The sequence below is a fragment of the Microtus ochrogaster genome, linkage group LG5 (genome assembly GCF_000317375.1).
Source record: "Microtus ochrogaster isolate Prairie Vole_2 linkage group LG5, MicOch1.0, whole genome shotgun sequence".
In the NCBI taxonomy this organism is placed as follows: Eukaryota; Metazoa; Chordata; class Mammalia; order Rodentia; family Cricetidae; genus Microtus; species Microtus ochrogaster.
In genome coordinates this window covers 24,817,250-24,834,735 of record NC_022031.1, presented here as the reverse complement: position 1 = coordinate 24,834,735, position 17,486 = coordinate 24,817,250, and the positions used below count along the sequence as shown (strand labels likewise).

The window sequence follows — 17,486 nt, the reverse complement described above, 5'->3', positions numbered from 1 at the left end:
TGGTACATGCCTATGATCTCCACAGCTGGGAGGTAGGAGAAGAAGGATTAGAAGTTCAAAGTCATGCTCAGTTGCACAGTGAGCTTGAGGCCAAACTGGAATATATAAGCTCTTATCTCAAACAAAGGATAAAAAAAATTACCGAAAGTATAATCAAGAAACATTTAATAAAGTCATGCTAACATGAGGTGATGTGTGCTATTTCCTTTTTGAATGGCGCACTGCAAAGAGACGTTCTGCATCTACATTCATCTTGCATCGAGTCACTAATCACTTCAGGACTGTCTACGGTGGCAGTTCCCAAAGTATACGACAAGAACTGTGGTGTTGCTGAATCTCAGAGGAGGTCTGTCAGATTGAAAGTGTTTTCAGTTTCCCATGAGGATACAGTAAAATTTTCCTGGTGCTGTGAAATATAGTGTCATAATTTAAGTGAAACTTTTACTAGTGTTGTGTTAAGCCAAATATCTAAAATATTTGAGAAAATATAAAATGGTAACCACTCTTATTAATAAAATGTCTATTCTAAACTCAAATGACATTTGTGGTAGCTAGTTTTATTTGGCAAATTAACACACACTACAGTTGTCTGGAAGGATAGCTTCCATTTAGGATTGTCTAGATGAGGCTGGCTTATGAGAATATTTGTGGGGTTTGTCTGAATGGGGTTGGCCTACCGAAATGTCTGTGGGGGATTGACTTGATTATGCTAATTAGTGTGGAAGACCCAGAAAACTATGAATAATACAAAATTGTAACTCAATGTTATAACTCAAATTCTGGAGTTGAGTCCTTGACTGTATATGAGTAAAGAAGTAAAATAAGCGGACAAGCAGGCATAGATGCATTCATTTTTTTCCCTGCCCTCACCTCGCCTCTGGATGTGACTAGCTTCTATAATATTTAACACTGTAAGTTTCCTGAGACAAAAAGGTAAGAGCCATGAGATCAAAGAAGAGGCCTCTTCTTCAATGTTATAGGAAAACTAAAACAGTAAGGAGAGGCCTCCCCTTTCCACTGCTCCTTCGCATCACTGATCATAGGGAGATCCATGTTGATGCTTTTTGGCATCACACTGTGGGCCGTGCAAAAAGTCACTCAGTAGAATGATAGGATTCTGAGTAATGGCATCCCAGACGGGAAATCTATGGATCTAGAGACACATCTCCCCCCCCCCCAAAAAAAAAGTGTATTCATTTTACTTCAGTCTGTGTCTACCTTAAGCCCGGGCTCCTGCTAATTTCTAGAAGCTGATAAAATGTGATATCTCTGAAGTGATTTTCCAGCAACTATTCCTCATCCAGAGAGATCCCTGATCTCCATTACTGACCCTCATATAGATGATGCCATCACTCAGAAGTCACTTTAAACTTGATGTTATTTGTCAGAGGAATGACCTTGGTCTGCAATGGCAAATATATCACATAGCGAGCATCAGTTCTGATTAATTGTTCACGACTGGCTGAAACATTGTTCTCGAAGGATTCTGAAGCTGTTTCCTTGCTGGGTAAAGCAAGTGCAAGGATTCTAAATCTATTTTCTGGCATAGCAAATGCCATAATTGATTAGTGGTCTACCAGGATACCTTAGCTTCTGTGCTGTGTATTTGCTAACCCTATGAAGTCAACTGAATTTACTATGGCCAAACATAGGTAGAGCAAGAAAATAAATGTCTAGTCCATGTAAAAATTACACAGAAATATAATTGCTATGTGGAACCATAAGAGGTATTAGCAATAGCATCTCCCTCATCAGGAAAATGGTTCTGTTAAAATGTGAGCAAAGGGAAAATGCATACAGATATATAAATTGCTTTAAAGTTTGCTATACCATAGGTTATGAATCTATATGCCTGTGCTGGTTAGGTTTTAGCAGTTCAACACTAACTAAGATGCTCTGGAAAATAAACCTGAATTAAGAAAATGTCTTCAGCAAATTGACTTTGAAAACAAGGTATTTGTAGTATATTCTTGGCTAATTTTGATGTGTTGGAAGGGGAACAGTGAGAAGGTCCTGGGTTATGTAAAAACAATCAGGCTGGGTAAGCTGATAAGTAGCAATTATAACATCATTTCCACTTCAGGCTCTGCATCCAGATTTCTGTGTTGAGTTCCTATCCCATTTTCCCTCCATGATGTACTGTAAACTGAAAAACAAAACAAACCCTTCCCTCCCCCGATTTCTTCTTATCACAGTGTTTTATCACAGAAATAGAAAGCAAACTAAGACAATACCTAAAGATGCATTTACTTTTCAGAATTCCCGTTAGCATTGCCCCTTTGAGGAGCTCAGCCGGATCTTGTATTCAGAAATGACTTTTTCTGTATTTTAGGAGTGCCAGTGGGATGTTGTCACTGCTGCTGCTGTAGTATAGCAACTGTTGGTTTTGTTGTTGTTGTTTTAAAACATGGTTACAGTTTATCTTCTTATACACTATATACAAGGAGGAAACAGAGAAAACAGAGAAGATGAAGGAGGATGCAAACTGTTCTGAAACATTTGGAAATCTTTTCTTTCCCTTCCTTGGCAGGTGGGGCAGATATGCATTGATTTATTCTGTATTTATTCAGAATGTGTTCCTATAACTGTACTATTCGTTGTACTGTGAACACTAGTGGAAAGAAGTGATAAAAGTTGTCGATATATCTTTTAAATCACATTTCGTCGATGAAATGGGATTTTCATCTCCTTTGGGACTGGGACAAACCTAAGCCCCGACAAGAACACTAACTGGTTCTTTTGTGGATTTGCCTTTCGTCGTTTTCCTGAGGTTTACACTGAAGAGAACAGAGAAAGCTAATAAATCTGCCTAAAGCTAATAAATCTGGCATTGTGCAAGAAAGGGAAAAAGGACTAATATAGAATTTGTTTCCTTGGAAACAAAACAATAATACTGTTTCGGGGAAAATATATTAACAACAGAGTTTTCACAGAGATGTGGTACTAAAATGAAATTCTGACAACATAATAACAAATAATACTGGTAAGAAATAAGTGGAGGCAGAAATATAAAAAGATAATTTATACCTTTGGAAGTATTTACATGGATTTGACTGGACAGGTCAGAGTACAAATATTACATACAAAATAATAAAATGATAGCAAGCAAAGAAATGTAAGTCTCAATTTTATTAATGAGGGCTGAAGACCATAAGAATCAGAGCAAGGCTGCTCATCCATCAAGAAAACAGGTAACTGGAATTTACACTTTGCTGGAGGTAAAAGGAAGAGAAATAAACAAAATTGATCCTAAAACAAATAAATAAAAGTATAAGGTCACAGGCCTTCGATTAAGCAAATGGTGGTTATTAAAGACCAGCATGAATTCTTTAAGGTCAAATCTAGAAGAAAAACCTTTCTTACAAAATTAAAAACTTGAATACTTTAACTTTCCTAAAAAGAAGATACCATTCCATCATCTTCCCTTCTAATAGAAGTGTGAGACTTAGGGCAATCGCATTATACTATATAAAATAAATAACATATGAAGTATATTTTTAAAATGTAAGATATTTTTATTATGTGATTTGTGAGGGAGGGACATGGAGTACATGAAGCACCTATGGAAACCAGAGGCCTCAGATCTCCCAGGCAGTTCTGAGGCACCAGATATAGGTGCTGAGAATTGAACCCCGGTCCTCTGCAAGAGCTTAATCACTTAGCTCTCACTTCATCTCCAAATAAATGTCTTAGCCTCTTAAATAACAAACAAATCTGGTGGTCCCTAGTTCCAGTTTGTTTTTAAATACAGGAGTCTAATATATTGGATCACTGGCTTGTCTTTAATTCTCTCAATCAAGTTTGTCAACCACTTTAATAAATGCATAATCTTGATCAAATTTCTCTTGACATTGTGAAATAAGCATTAATTTAAAAATTATCTCAACTAGTTTAAACAACTTTTTAAATAATATTTCCAGAGCAAAGAGGCTGTTATACCAAAATTTTGATGCCTAATCAGGCCTTCGGTTTCTCGAGGTTCAGAGAGCACTGTGCCTGGTCTCCAACTTTCTGCTGGGCCAGAGACCACCTTGTGAATAGGCTTTTGGCCCTTACAGCATCTGAGAACACCTGCAACCAGCCCTTTAGCTCATGTAGATCCAGAGAGTAACATGGGACCAGAGAATATGATATGAACAGCCCTCTAGCCACAGGCTCAGAGGGGAATTCAGGGCCCAATTTCTGGCTACAATGTGTTCAAGGTACTAGAGGAGTCTAGAGATTTAGCTTTATGTCTCTCTCAGGTCTCTGTGGTTGAGGGATTTGTGAATAGGGAATATCTGCTGGTGCTGGAGACTGGGGGAGAAGATTTTTGTGATCTTTTGGGGATGGGGGTCAGAGAGTAATGGAAGACCACAGCTGGTCTCCATCCTCAGAGCTAGCTGGAGGGACTGGATCACAGGAGCAGTAGGAGAGGTGTGGTTGTGTTTCCAGCCTACTTGTTACTTTGGCAGGAACAACCCAGGTGGCTGGCTGGGCTGAGCTGAGTGTCCTTGTGCTTGGAATCTCCAGGTGAGAGGGAGGAAGGAAAATGCTGTCTTTCTGGGAACATGAGGATAGTCTGTGTTTCTAATTTTAAAACATTCTGCTAGGAAATTCTCGTCCCTTTGAGAATAAGGGGTTAGGGTCTCACAGCCAGGAGAGCCAAACTGAGGGAGAGAGGGGACACTGGAAGAAGAAGGGCAGGGTCAAGGGAGTCACCAGCCAGGCACAGAGAAAGCAGAAGGTGATACTGTGCTGATAAAGGGTACTGCCACATGGAGGAACATAGATAAGAAATATGGGTTAGTTTGAGTTGTAAGAGCTAGTTAGTAACAAACCTAAGCTATTGGCCAATTATTTATAATTAATAATAAGTCTTTGGGAGATAGCTGGAAAGACAGAGCTGACAAGTCACAGAGAACCTCCACCTACAGGGTTTTCTCTTGTTGTTATTGTTGATTTTTGTTTGTTCTTTGATTTTTTTCTCAGTTCTTTATATATTCTGAATAATAATCCTCTGACAGATGTATAGCTGACAAAGAGTCTCTCCTATTGTGGGCTTCCTTTTCACTATATTGATTGATTCCTTAGCTGTGTAGCTAGTTCTTAGTTTTCTGAGGTCCTCTTGTCAACTGGCCAACCATGTACTTTATATCTTATAGCACTAGAGGGAAGGAGGTTGAATGTTTTCTTCATGGGTAGTATGTGAAGCATTAGGGTTTGGCGTAATTTAAATGTTCTACATGTGTGCATATATTGAAGCATCACAGGGCTTCGTTACTGTGTGTAATTTTATTTTTTATGTCAAAGGACAGTATATAAGTCTGGGAACGTGTCATAAATCATGTACACATTGTAGCTACAGACAATGCCAGCTGTCTTCAGATTGCCTGCATTTGGACATTAAGATGGTTCGCACATAACCACAGACAACTCTCGGAACATTTTATAAAGACTAGAACTTCAACTCCCCAAAACCCACACAAAGTTCACTTTTCAAAGTCTACCATCCAGAAAAGAGTCGCTTCATCTTTGTTCCGTGAATTCACCCAGTACATGGCTTAAAAGTTCCTCTGTATGTTACATATTGGGCAAAACTGAAATATCCACAACTCAAAAGCACTGAAATTGGTGGGTGGAGAGATGGTTCAGCAAGCACAGGACTTGAGTTCGGAGCCCAGATCTCAGGAAGGAAGCTGGATATGGTGATCATCCAGCCTGGGAGGTGAAGCCAGGAAGATCCCCCAGGGGCTTGCTGACCAGTAAGTCTAAGTGGAATGGAGAACAGCGAGCTTTGCTGAGAGACACTGCTTCAAAGGGTAGGGTGGAGAGCACTGAAAAATACAAATTTAAAGATGGAGTTCTCTAAATTTTAATCAAAGCTAGGAACTTGAGAAGACAAATACATTTATCTTCTGGATGTATTATCTAGACTAATATATTTACATGGAAAGGAAGTAAAATATTCTCTACTAAGTAACAATACTATGTACCAAAATATTCTTTAGTGTGTGATTTGCCCACTGATTTTAGTGGGGAACGTGGTGGATGTGAATGAAAAGTGGCAGCAGTTGTCTAAGGATGTTATCTTGTCTTCCACCATTTCATTCCCAGCCATGTCATTCCTTTGTCTGAGTATATTCACCTAAAAAAAAAAAAAAAACAGGCTATAGAATACATGAACTCAATTCCATGGTGTTTGCAATATCCCAATGGATTCATTTTGGGAAAACAAAACTCCAACTGATGTAGTAGCGAAGCCCATGTTTCTCCAAAAAAGAAAAATAACTTCATTCTTGGCCCAAGTAGAAGTCCGACTCCTTGTTCAAAGTGGATTGGTCACGGTTTGTAACATCCCGACAAAAGAAGTGTGTCTCGTCCCCTCTGCAAGGGCTGACAACCATTTGATGGTTGCTGGACCTGAATTGGCATCCTACACACTGAATGCATACTGTGTCAGCTTTTAGCCGGGCTTTGACGCGGTTCGCCAGCTCCTTCCGGAGGCCACGCCCAGCCGAGGGCGCCGAGCGTGACCGCCACGCCTCCGCTCGCGATTTTGCGCTCGCGCGGGTGTCTTGGCCCTCGGCGCGGCCCGTCCCTGGGCGCCTGCGGCGGGCTGAGGGCTGACGTGTCTGCCTTTCCCGGTGTCGGTGTGAGCGAGACAGTGATGGCGGACGCCTGGGAGGAGATCCGGCGGCTGGCGGCTGACTTCCAGCGGGCGCAGTTTGCGGAGGCCGCGCAGAGGTGCTGGTCCCCTCCGGTCTGGAGCCGGCTTAGGCCCGGGACGCTGCCCCACTCCCGCTCCGGCCGCCGGGTGTCGGCGGGGCCCCGGGGACCGGCTGCTGTGGCTGCCGGTAGAGGCGCTCACAGCCCGGCCTAGACCCCAGGGCGGTGCGCAGCAAGTAGCCTGTCCCTCCTTAAATCCCTTCTTATCTGCGGGTGCAGATCTAAGCCGCCCTCTGTCAGTCTTAGGGACTCCCGGCCCCTGACTTTTCTGTACTCCGTAAACCTTTGGAGGAGTGACCAGAACACCCCGACTCCGCGTCCAGGATTACAGATCGCATATATAATGCGAACAGATTTTTTTGTTTCTCTTTGTAAACGTGTTCTTGTAGTATTTTATTACTATGGCACCTACAGACACTAACCGTTGGATGCTGTTTATAGCATTGAGAACTACAAACACATTCATTCACACACCAAACAAGCAACAGCAAACCCCAAACCCCAAGAAAACAAAATCTAGGACACGATAAACTGTGTAACTGACAGTAGTGACGGTTTTGCTAAGTCAGATGACCTGTCTCTACACCATCTGTGCTAGTAAGACCAACATGCTGTGCTTTTTGGAAAAGTTTGTGCCATCTGAAAGTCAAAGGCGTAGCTGGTGTTTTCTTTCTTACCTTGCATGTCCACAGTTTTGATAGTTGAAGACTGGACTAGAAGAGCACACTGCTAGAATCAAAATCATAGTACAGTGATGTGTCTCGATTAAGTAAATAATTCAAGTGAATGCAAAGTGGCTTACTCTTCAAGTTTCCTTTTTAAATTACTTAATGCCGTTGTATTGATAAAGGACAGATTTTGTAATGTAGAGGTTACTCAAGATTTTGCATTCAAACCCTTTTTTGTGGGTTTGAATATCAGCCACACTCTTAAACTTTCTGGTTTCTCGCAGGTTGTCAGAGCGGAACTGCATTGAGATTGTGAATAAACTGATCTCTCAGAACCAGCTAGACGTAGTCCATACGCTTGATGGGAAGGAATACATCACTCCAGCCCAGATCAGCAAAGAGATGAGAGAGGAGCTCCATGTCCGAGGGGGTAAGTAATTCCTTAGCGTTATGGCCTTCTTTTTACTGGATGTTTGGGAAACACATTAGAATTATAATAAGTAAATAATCATATGGAGATTATAGGGCATTTTTCCTCAGTTGTTCTTTTTTCTCCCCACTTTGTGTTGGGAATCAAACTTGGGCACGTGCTAGCAAATGCTGCCGCTGAGCTGTAACCCTTCTCAGCTGGTAACTTAATCAGCCTTCCTAGGTTCACACTAACGTGATCTTGATTATTACCATTTAACGAATACCATGGTTTGGTTGCATTGAATTAAATGTATTCTGTATGTAGGGTTTTTTTTTTTCATACTAATTTACGTCATGAACCAGGGGTGGGCACCTAGCTCTCAACTGTATCTGAGGAATAGAGATTTCTTAAGATTGTAAGTTCTCAGATATTAATGCTGTATTCTTTAAAAAACTTTGTAAATCTATAAACTATAATCCGAGGTCCATCATATTATATGAAATGCAGTTACTGCCAGCAGACACAAAATACTGTTTTCTTTGTAGTTTTAAAATTTGAACTATGACTTAAGCAGATTGAGCACAGCTGGAATTCAACCAAACCAACTCTTCATTGGACACTATTAAGGTGTAATCTTGGTGTTTTGTTTTCTGTCTTCCTGCAAGAGTGCTAATAAAATACAAGCTGTGATTTGGAATGTTTAACACATTCTCTCTTGCTGGTAGATAAACACCCACTTTCCAATTTTAAAGAATGGCTCTTTCATCTTAATTTATTGCAGATTTTTCCATTGGTCATTTTAGATGAACTGAATTGTGTGGGGAAGGGAATGGCTCTCCGAGGTTTGTCCACCTTGTATCGGTTGATGTTCATTATTGAATCTGATATGATAAAAACATCTTTGAAACAGTATTGCCTATGGTTTTAACCATAAATAGATTGATCAACTAGTAATTTATATCTCAATGCATCAGTTATTGTGCTCCAATGCCCTTTGTAGAAGGACTTGGACTGATCAACACTGTATCTGTTAGAATTATGCTGTTCGGCTATACTTCCAAGTAATTTAAATGCCTGTCTTTTGTTCAAAGGTCGAGTAAACATTGTTGACTTACAACAGGTAAATTTGTAAAAATTTTGCTTTGATTTCTTAAAAGTTTCTTAATATCTAATACTGTGGGTATGTTTGGTTCCTCTCTAAGTATTCACTAGTACTGGTGTTATGTGGTATGATGTTTGTGAAGAAACAGTTGTAAAACCTTGGCTAATGGCTTAAGTTGATTTACTACGTTTTAGTTCTTGGGTTTTGTTATTCTTTTTTTTGTTTTGTTTTTCTTTTTTGTTTGTTTGTTTGTTTGTTTGTTTGTTTTTGAGGCACTGTTTCTCTGCAAAATAGCCCTAGCTGTCTTGGAACTACCTCTTGTAGACCAGGCTGTCCTGCAACTCACAGAGATCCTCTTACCTCTGCCTCCCAAGCGCTGGGATTGAAGGTGTGCACTGCCACTGCCCAGCTTCATTCTTGTTTGAATACATTCTTTACAGATAAAACTCAATAGTTATTACATTATAAAATTGTAAGGTTTGTGTAATTTTGGGTGAAACATCATTTAGTTTTTCATATTTATATATTTTAGTATATAGAGAATAATAGAGAAATAGTTTAAAAAGGAAAGAAAAATATTTTTAAAGTATTAAAAAGTATATATAATCTAGATACTAGAAAATTTTATATGAAAGGATGTGTTTTATGAGTTCACTGCTTAATACAAGGTTTCCTGGAAAAATGTAATTCATCAGAATTCAAAAGAAAATAAATAAGCAATGGGACTTCCTCTCTTCCCTCCCTCCCCTTCTTCCTCCCCCACCCTCTTCTCTCTTTCTTCTGTAATTAGCAGTGTTTGTCTTTTTCTGTGACCCTGTCTTGTCTAGAACTGTCTATGTAGACAACACCAGTCTTGAACTTGTGACTGTCTTTCCACATGTTCAGATTATAGCTGTTTGAACTATACTTAGCTATCAATTTTTTAAAGCAATTCATCAAAGAGTGAGTTTAAAAGTATAACTCAGTGTATAATCTTAAATTTAACAAGTAGTGCAAACTTTATCTAATTTCTATCTAATTCTAGGTCATTAATGTGGACCTGACTCATATTGAGAATAGAATCAGTGACATTATTAAATCAGAGAAGCATGTCCAAATCGTATTGGGCCAGCTGATAGACGAGTAAGTAAAATGGTAGACTCTCTTCCTTCCTCCTTTCCATCTGCCTTGAAGTTTCCGTCAGTGACGGCCACTTAGCCTTTTTGTTTAAGCTCATGTAATACAGTATAAAAATCATTTTATTATAATAATCATTTCATTTTAAAGTAAGTACTAGTTATGGGGAATGCATTTTCATAAATAGTCTAAATCTTGATCTTTTTCCTATTAAGGCAATATAAAAACATAGCTTTTATTACTTGTCATGAATTAACTGAACTCAAAGCAAATGTGTTTTAAAAATACTAATGTGAAATGACTATAAAATTTCTATTGGCAAAAGAAAAAAAAAACCCTGCCATTTGATTAACCATACATTTCATTGCATCCATGAGCAAAGAATTAGCTTTAGAATCTGGACAGTGAGTGATGTTCATTCGCATTCTGCTCATTACTCCAAGAAAAGCATGATGGGAAAATGCAGAAGGAAAACACTCTTAAGTTTTTAAAAATCTTTTCTTCGATATTAGGAACTATCTGGATCGGTTATCAGAAGAGGTAAATGATAAATTGCAAGAAAGTGGTCAAGTAACCATCTCAGAACTGTGTAAAACCTATGACCTTCCTGGGGATTTTCTGACACAGGTACTTTCTTCCCTTAAAAGTGTAAAGAATGTCAAAGAGTCAGTGGGGAACTGGCTCAGGTGGTTTTACATAAGGTACAGTGGATATCTCTCACAGCCATGGTTTTCGTGAGTCCCATCTATGTCTCTAGAGAGACTTGTTGAAAACAATTACAATTATCCCACACCCCAAGCCCCAAGACACTTAAGAGTAGTTAATGAATGCATTTTAGGACTGTCTTGATGCCACAGGAGGACATGTTCCACAAGTGCGTGGACTTGCCTAGTGCTTATAATATTCACTGTAGAAACTAACCAAGATATGTGCTACTTTCTATAATCACTAAACGTTATAATTAGAGGGGGCAACGATAAGGGCTGCTGCTGAATGCTTTGCAGTGAAAAACACTTCCAGCAAAGGTTTTTCTTATGGAAATGTCAGTAGAACCATTCTTTTCTTGCCATCGTTTTCCTCCTCTAAACTGACATGACAGAAAAATAAGACTCTCACATACTCTCTAACTTTAGGGTTTTTGTGTTTGTACTAAATTCAGATCACAACTATAGTGTAATAATGGTGTTACCTAAAAACTGAAGCAATGTGTTGTCTGTAGTTTGTTATCTTATACTCATAGATGCTGGTGTGATACAGTAAAAACCCATAGCCTTTACTGTTCAACAGACCTGGATTTGAATTTGAATTGGTGCCACTTCTTAGTTAACCAGACATTAAGAACATGTTTTTCTCTGTAAGGTGTTTCAAATATCATATCTTTTGAGAAGGAATAACTATGTCCTTTTCATAAGTATCAATGACATATCTAATGAAAAGTTAGCACAAAGGTGCCACTCTAGAAAGAGTAGTTTTAGTTTATTGAGACAAGGAAACAGCTGAATCTCATTTTAACTATTGTCTTAGTTACTGTTTTATTGCTTTGATTAGACACCATGACCAAAGCAACACGTATAAAAGAAAGCACTTAATTGGGGACTTACTTAACAGTTCCAGAAGGTTAGTCCAAAATCATTGTGACAGGAAGCTTGACAACAGGCAGACATGAGACTGAGTGCTTACTCCTGATCCACAGATAGGCAGGCAGTCAGAAAGACAGAGACCTGGCCTGGCATGGGCTTTTGAATTCCAAGCCCACTCTCGGGGATACACCTCCTCCAACAAGGCCACACCTCCTAATCTTTCCCAAATAGTTTCTTTAACTAGAGACCAAGTTCAAGTATGTGAGCCTCTGGGGCTCAGGGGTGCCTTTTCGTTCAAACCTCCACAACGACCTTTCATCTTTAGAAAATCTGACTTGAGAACGTTACCAAACCATAAGTACATGAAACTAATTTGTAGTATACATCTGTTCGTGCATATTAATAAGCTTTTGTAGTATTTAAAACACAGTTTAGAGATGATAGATGGTTAACAAAGCATTTTAGGGGTCCAAGTCCTGTTTTTACCTCAGAAACTATAAATCATCAAAAGTTAAACTTAAAAGAAATAAAAGGCTCTGACCAAATGATTTTCTGTGCAACTGTGCTTCCAGGTACTTCAGAGTTTTCAGCTCTGTCTTCTGAACATCACAAGCTTGTTTCTAAAAGTTTACATGTATACCCTCATTGTAAAACTATTAAACAAACAAATGAATGCATCTGCTTTTTGGGGGAATGAAATATGTCCAGACCTATTTCATATGTACTTGTACACATGTAGTATAGCTGAGAAGAAATAAGTTTGAAAACAAGGCAAGTAACCAGAAGTCTGCCAGTTTAAATCTGGAAAAAGAAATCTTGTTATTGTTGGAGAATATCATCTTTCAGATCTTATGGTTCCCTGCTGTCAATCCTGTTAGTGTCCAATGGTCCAAGTAGATGCTTCTCTGAGACCCATCTTCTTATTTGTATATTAAAAATCACGTATATCTAGAAAACTGGATAATCAATTATTTTTATTTCTTATTAGAAATAAGTATTGTTAGCAGGGGCTATTATTTCAGTTAATCCTTGATCAATTGACTAACAATAATAATTGCTCTTAGTATAGGTAATCATCTAACCATTTGGTATGTTTCTGGACTCTTCTGTGAGACAATGAAGTTTTCTAGATACTAATGCATCATTTTAGTTTATGATATAGTTTGAACAGTTGAACTTTCTGTCACAGCACATAGCATAAATTAAGTAGGAGTATACAAACACATACTTTAATTTTGTTATTGCAAATTAATAAAAATTGATGCCTTATTCCCAGGCACTAACTCAGCGACTTGGTCGAATTATCAATGGCCACATTGACCTTGACAACAGAGGGGTGATTTTCACTGAGGCCTTTGTGGCTCGTCATAAAGCACGCATCCGTGGGCTCTTCAGTGCTATCACCCGGTAAGCATGGTTTAAGTACGTATATATGGATATACTTATATGCTTCTTGAATACAATTTGCATCTTTTATCAAGTAGTTGAATCTGTTTAAAACAAAATCTCATTAACTATCCCAGTGTATGAACTAGGTAGAAGGAGAGCTCTGAAATGGGACTATAAAGCCTCCAGAGTCCCCAGACCCCGCTGCCTCCTCACATTACCTTCTTTTCCCTGCTCCTACAACTCTTGTACTTTTACAGAAAACAGTGTTCAAATCTGATACTAGCATCACTATATGAAAAATCACCCAGAAGTCTTAGAAAGATGTGCAGTTATTAAAATGGGAGAATTTGGTCCCACATAGGAGCCATGTGATGGCACATAAGTCTAACTTACTTGGAGTTTAGATGGGACTGTTTTTAGAATCCTTTATGCTAAAAGTCCACAGTTTTAATGAACAGCAGTATTACTTTTGAAAGGTACCAAGAGTCTGTAAACCATCCAGATCTATTTAAATACAGAATTCAGAAAGCCTACATTCTTGGTTTTGCTTGCCTGTCACATAGTTTCTGTTGAGTAGCTTTACCTTCCATCAGTCTTGAGCTGTCACTACACCTTGGAGTGGCATATTCCACTCTGTTGACTGAGGTTCTGTCCTGCCCAGGTCCCGCAATCGTTAAGTCCCAAAGAAATCACACAGAGGTCTATACTAATGATAAAACTGATTGGTCCATTAGCTTGGGCTTCTTATTAACTCTTATAACTTATATTAACCCATTATTCTTATCTATGTTAGCCACATGGCTCAGTACCTTTTTCAGAGGGGCAATCACATCTTCCTTCTGTGGTTGGGACAGGACTGGGGAGGAATGGGCTTCCTCCTTCCCAGAATTCTCATGTTCTCATAGACCCACCTCTACTTCCTGTCTGGTTGTCTCGCCTATACTTCCTGCCTGTCTACTGGCCAATCAGCATTTATTTAGAACATAATTGACAGAATACAGACAATTGACCCTCACCACCACTCTATCTAATGCTCTGCTCATCCTTTCCTTTTAAGGTCTCTAAAACTGATGTCTGTATTCACTGCCCATATTCTTACTCTCTGTCACTTCTCAAGCCATTTGTCTGGTTTCTGCCATTTATATTGTCAATATCACTAATCTGATGTCTATATGTTATCCTTATTTTACTTGTCTTTGCATCAGCATTTAACAGCAGACATTCCTTTTAAATAGGGCAGCTGTAGTGATTTCTTTTTCATCGTTTGACACACAATATGTATTTATTGAGTACCGAACACATGCAAGGCACAAGGAGTACAACAGACTGAGGGGTTTCAAGGGGAAGCTTGTTTAGTTGGAACAATGTTCATTCTTTTTCATTCTTAAATAATCTGGCATTTATAAGTAAACTATTAGAAAGTTTTTGTATGACCAATATAGAAATTGCTCAAATTTTCCCACAAATATTTTAGTCTGTATTTCCTACAAAAGAGCATTATCCTATATAATATAACCCAGAACTCATAGTCAGAAAACTAACATTGATACATACACCCATCTAGTATTCGGATTCATATTGGTATACTGATTGCTTCAGCACTGCCTTTTCTGCCCCTTCAGGTTCAGTTCAGAATCATGTGTTTCACTTAATTGTTATAGTCTTTGGTCATCTTTAATCTGGAACACTTGTTTGGTCTTTTTCTGACTTTTCTGATTTCGATATTTAGAAGGACACATGTTAAATTCTCATGTCTGTTGTTTGTACCTAGTGTCATTATTAAGTTGCTCATCATTGACAGGAATTCACAGAAGGGATGCATTATTCTTGTATTCCATAAATACATACTCTTGTCAAATGATGAAAAAGAAGTCACTACAGCTGCCCTATTTAAAAGGAATGTCTGCTGTTCAATGCTAATGCAAAGACAAGTAAAATAATGAATATATAAGAAGGTTGTTATAATTAAAATAAACAGAGATGACACAATTCACAGCAATTTGGGAGTTTGAGAAAATTTAAGATCAAACAGTTTAATAAAACAAATTGATCCATATGAAATTTTGTCAAAAAATTTCATCAAATCTCTCCAAACACACAGCTTTAAGTATTTCATTCATTTATAAATAAGTATTTCTATTTTACCAAGTGTTTTCAAGAATTTAAAAGAAAAAATATTGTGGCATTATAAGTAATCAGCAAGGCATTAAAAATTGTAATGAGTTAAAAGACTTCGAATATGTATACAGTTCAAATCCTGCTGGAGAATACAGATGCTGGCTTAAAGTTTAAAACTATGAGTAGTGAAAAGTAAATACAGGACTGTGGAGATGGTCAGTGGGTAAAGCACATGTTCTGCAAGAATAGGAACCTGAGTGTTTCGTGTGTTCTCAGCATGTTCTTTAAAACCAAACATGGAGGCACCCATCTGAGACCCAAGTACTGTAGAGTGGAGACAGCAGATTCTGGGAGTTTGCCAACTCTAGCTAGATAGGAAGCTCCAAATTGAGTGAGAAACCCTGTCTCAAAAAATAAACAGGGGAGCAGTGGTGGCACACGCCTTTAATCCCTATACTCGGGGAGGCAGAGGCAGGCGGATCTCTGTGAATTCAAGGCCAGCCTGGTCTATAAGAGCAAGTCCCAGGACAGGCTTCAAAGCTGTAGAAAAACCCTACCTTAAAAAAACAAAAATAAACAAATAAATAAATAGGAGATATACATACATACATACATACGTACATAATACACAAAGAAACAAAAAGCATTCAGGTATATATTCAGCTATGTAAATACTTATGATGGTCTGGGAATGTAAATAAGTTAGTGATTGTGGGAGAGTGCCAACTATACATGCACAAAGCCATGGAATGATCTTATAGCATCCCTTATCTCACTACCACAATCACATACAGTGGTCATATAAAGACATGAATAGATGACATTCATTAAATCTACTTATAATGCTTCAAACTATTGTAATAGACACTGTAAATATCTATCAGCTGAGCATGTAAACGAACTGGGATATATCTGTATTATAGAGTGGTGTTCATGCCTGAACTACTTCATGCATGTTTCATTATTGACAATCAGTAATATAACAGCATGTCAAAGAAAACAGGAACCCGAGACCTCCTATTGAATCAACTCTATTGAATGTCCAGAAGGTCAAATTTCTAGAATCAGGAAACAGATGATTCTTATCTGCAGAGTGGCAGCAGTGATTCAGCAGTGATAAAAAACATTGTGAAACTGGATTGTTGTGATGGTACATGACTTTGTAAATGTATTAATATTAAGATCACTGAGTATACACTTGAAATTGAGTAGATGTTAATTATATATAAATCATACCATACTAAAATAGTTTAGAAAATGTTACAGTAAATACAGATGAGTAAAAATAGCATATTAAAATTGATTTCTTCAAAATACTTTTGTTAAGAAATATTCCAGATACATTTAAGCACATATATTATATCACTTTTCTCGAAAAATAGAACCATATGAAGCTCCCTTATGTGTTCTCACGTAAAAGGAGGGAAACCATAGTAAGGAAAATGATGATCACCCATGCTCACATGTCTGTGAGTTCTATGTCATGCATGTAGCCATGTACTGAAAATACTTGGGAAGAAAATTAGATACGCACTAAACTTTTCAGATAGCATATTGCATTAGAAAATAAGGACATCTAGGACTGTTAAGTGCACAAGTTATAGAGAAATCCCACAACATTGTACAATGAGAGGTGTGAGCATCCTTGAATTTCAGTCTGCTGCACAGTAAGGGACAAGGGCACGCTCAGCATCTCACAAAAAGGAAAATCCTGCTGGAATCATAATAGAAGTTGATCTTCATTATGAATAGACTCATTCTTGCTATCTGGGTGGCACAAGCCTGATCAGGTATTTAAGAGTTGATATAACTTTCCCATCATTTTTTTCTTTAAATTAATTGATGTTTTCTTTTAATAATCTCCAGTTTGTTGGGTTTTTTTTTTTAGTCTTATACAATTCTATAGTGAATTAGTTTCAATGTTTTTCTTTTAATTTCCCATAAAGGCCTACAGCAGTGAATTCTTTGATTTCAAAATATGGATTTCAGGAACAGCTCCTTTACTGTGAGTTTTATTTCAATTTGTTTTATTTGGGTTGTGGATGTAACTTAGTAATATAGTGTTTTTTTGAGAATACATAAGTACCTGGCTTTCATCTCCAATAATGAGAAAGAGAAAGTTTCACATAGTTCTTTTCAAGGGCATACATTTAATGACCCAAGGATTTCCCTGTGGGTTCTACCTCTAGCGAGTTCCATGAGCCCCAATAGCACCTCTGTAAGCCCAAGAAGACATTCAGCATCCAGGGTATAGCATTGCTGTATGGACTGTTGATGAAACCAAGTCATTGATTTTCTTTTTCTTCTTTTTCTAAAGTTTATTATGTCTTTTACTTTTGGACATTATAATATAACCATGTCATTTCTCACTTCCCTTTCTTTGCTTCTAACTT

General features: G+C 38.0%; 1 protein-coding gene across 2 annotated transcripts in view; it reads left to right on the top strand.

The window, feature by feature from the left end:
- Nucleotides 1–6,596: 6,596 nt before the first annotated feature.
- Nucleotides 6,597–17,486, top strand: part of Ufl1 (UFM1 specific ligase 1) — a 30,402-nt gene continuing 19,512 nt past the window's right edge. The window contains exons 1-7 of one of the 2 annotated variants that reach the window (XM_026786717.1): nucleotides 6,597–6,726; nucleotides 7,661–7,806; nucleotides 8,880–8,908; nucleotides 9,915–10,012; nucleotides 10,519–10,633; nucleotides 12,863–12,993; nucleotides 17,040–17,098. In XM_026786717.1, the coding sequence (XP_026642518.1) occupies nucleotides 6,650–6,726; nucleotides 7,661–7,806; nucleotides 8,880–8,908; nucleotides 9,915–10,012; nucleotides 10,519–10,633; nucleotides 12,863–12,993; nucleotides 17,040–17,098 (655 nt within the window). In that variant the 5' untranslated portion in view covers nucleotides 6,597–6,649. The remainder of the gene's footprint in view (nucleotides 6,727–7,660; nucleotides 7,807–8,879; nucleotides 8,909–9,914; nucleotides 10,013–10,518; nucleotides 10,634–12,862; nucleotides 12,994–17,039; nucleotides 17,099–17,486) is intronic. The other variant, XM_005361928.2, reaches the window with a different exon arrangement.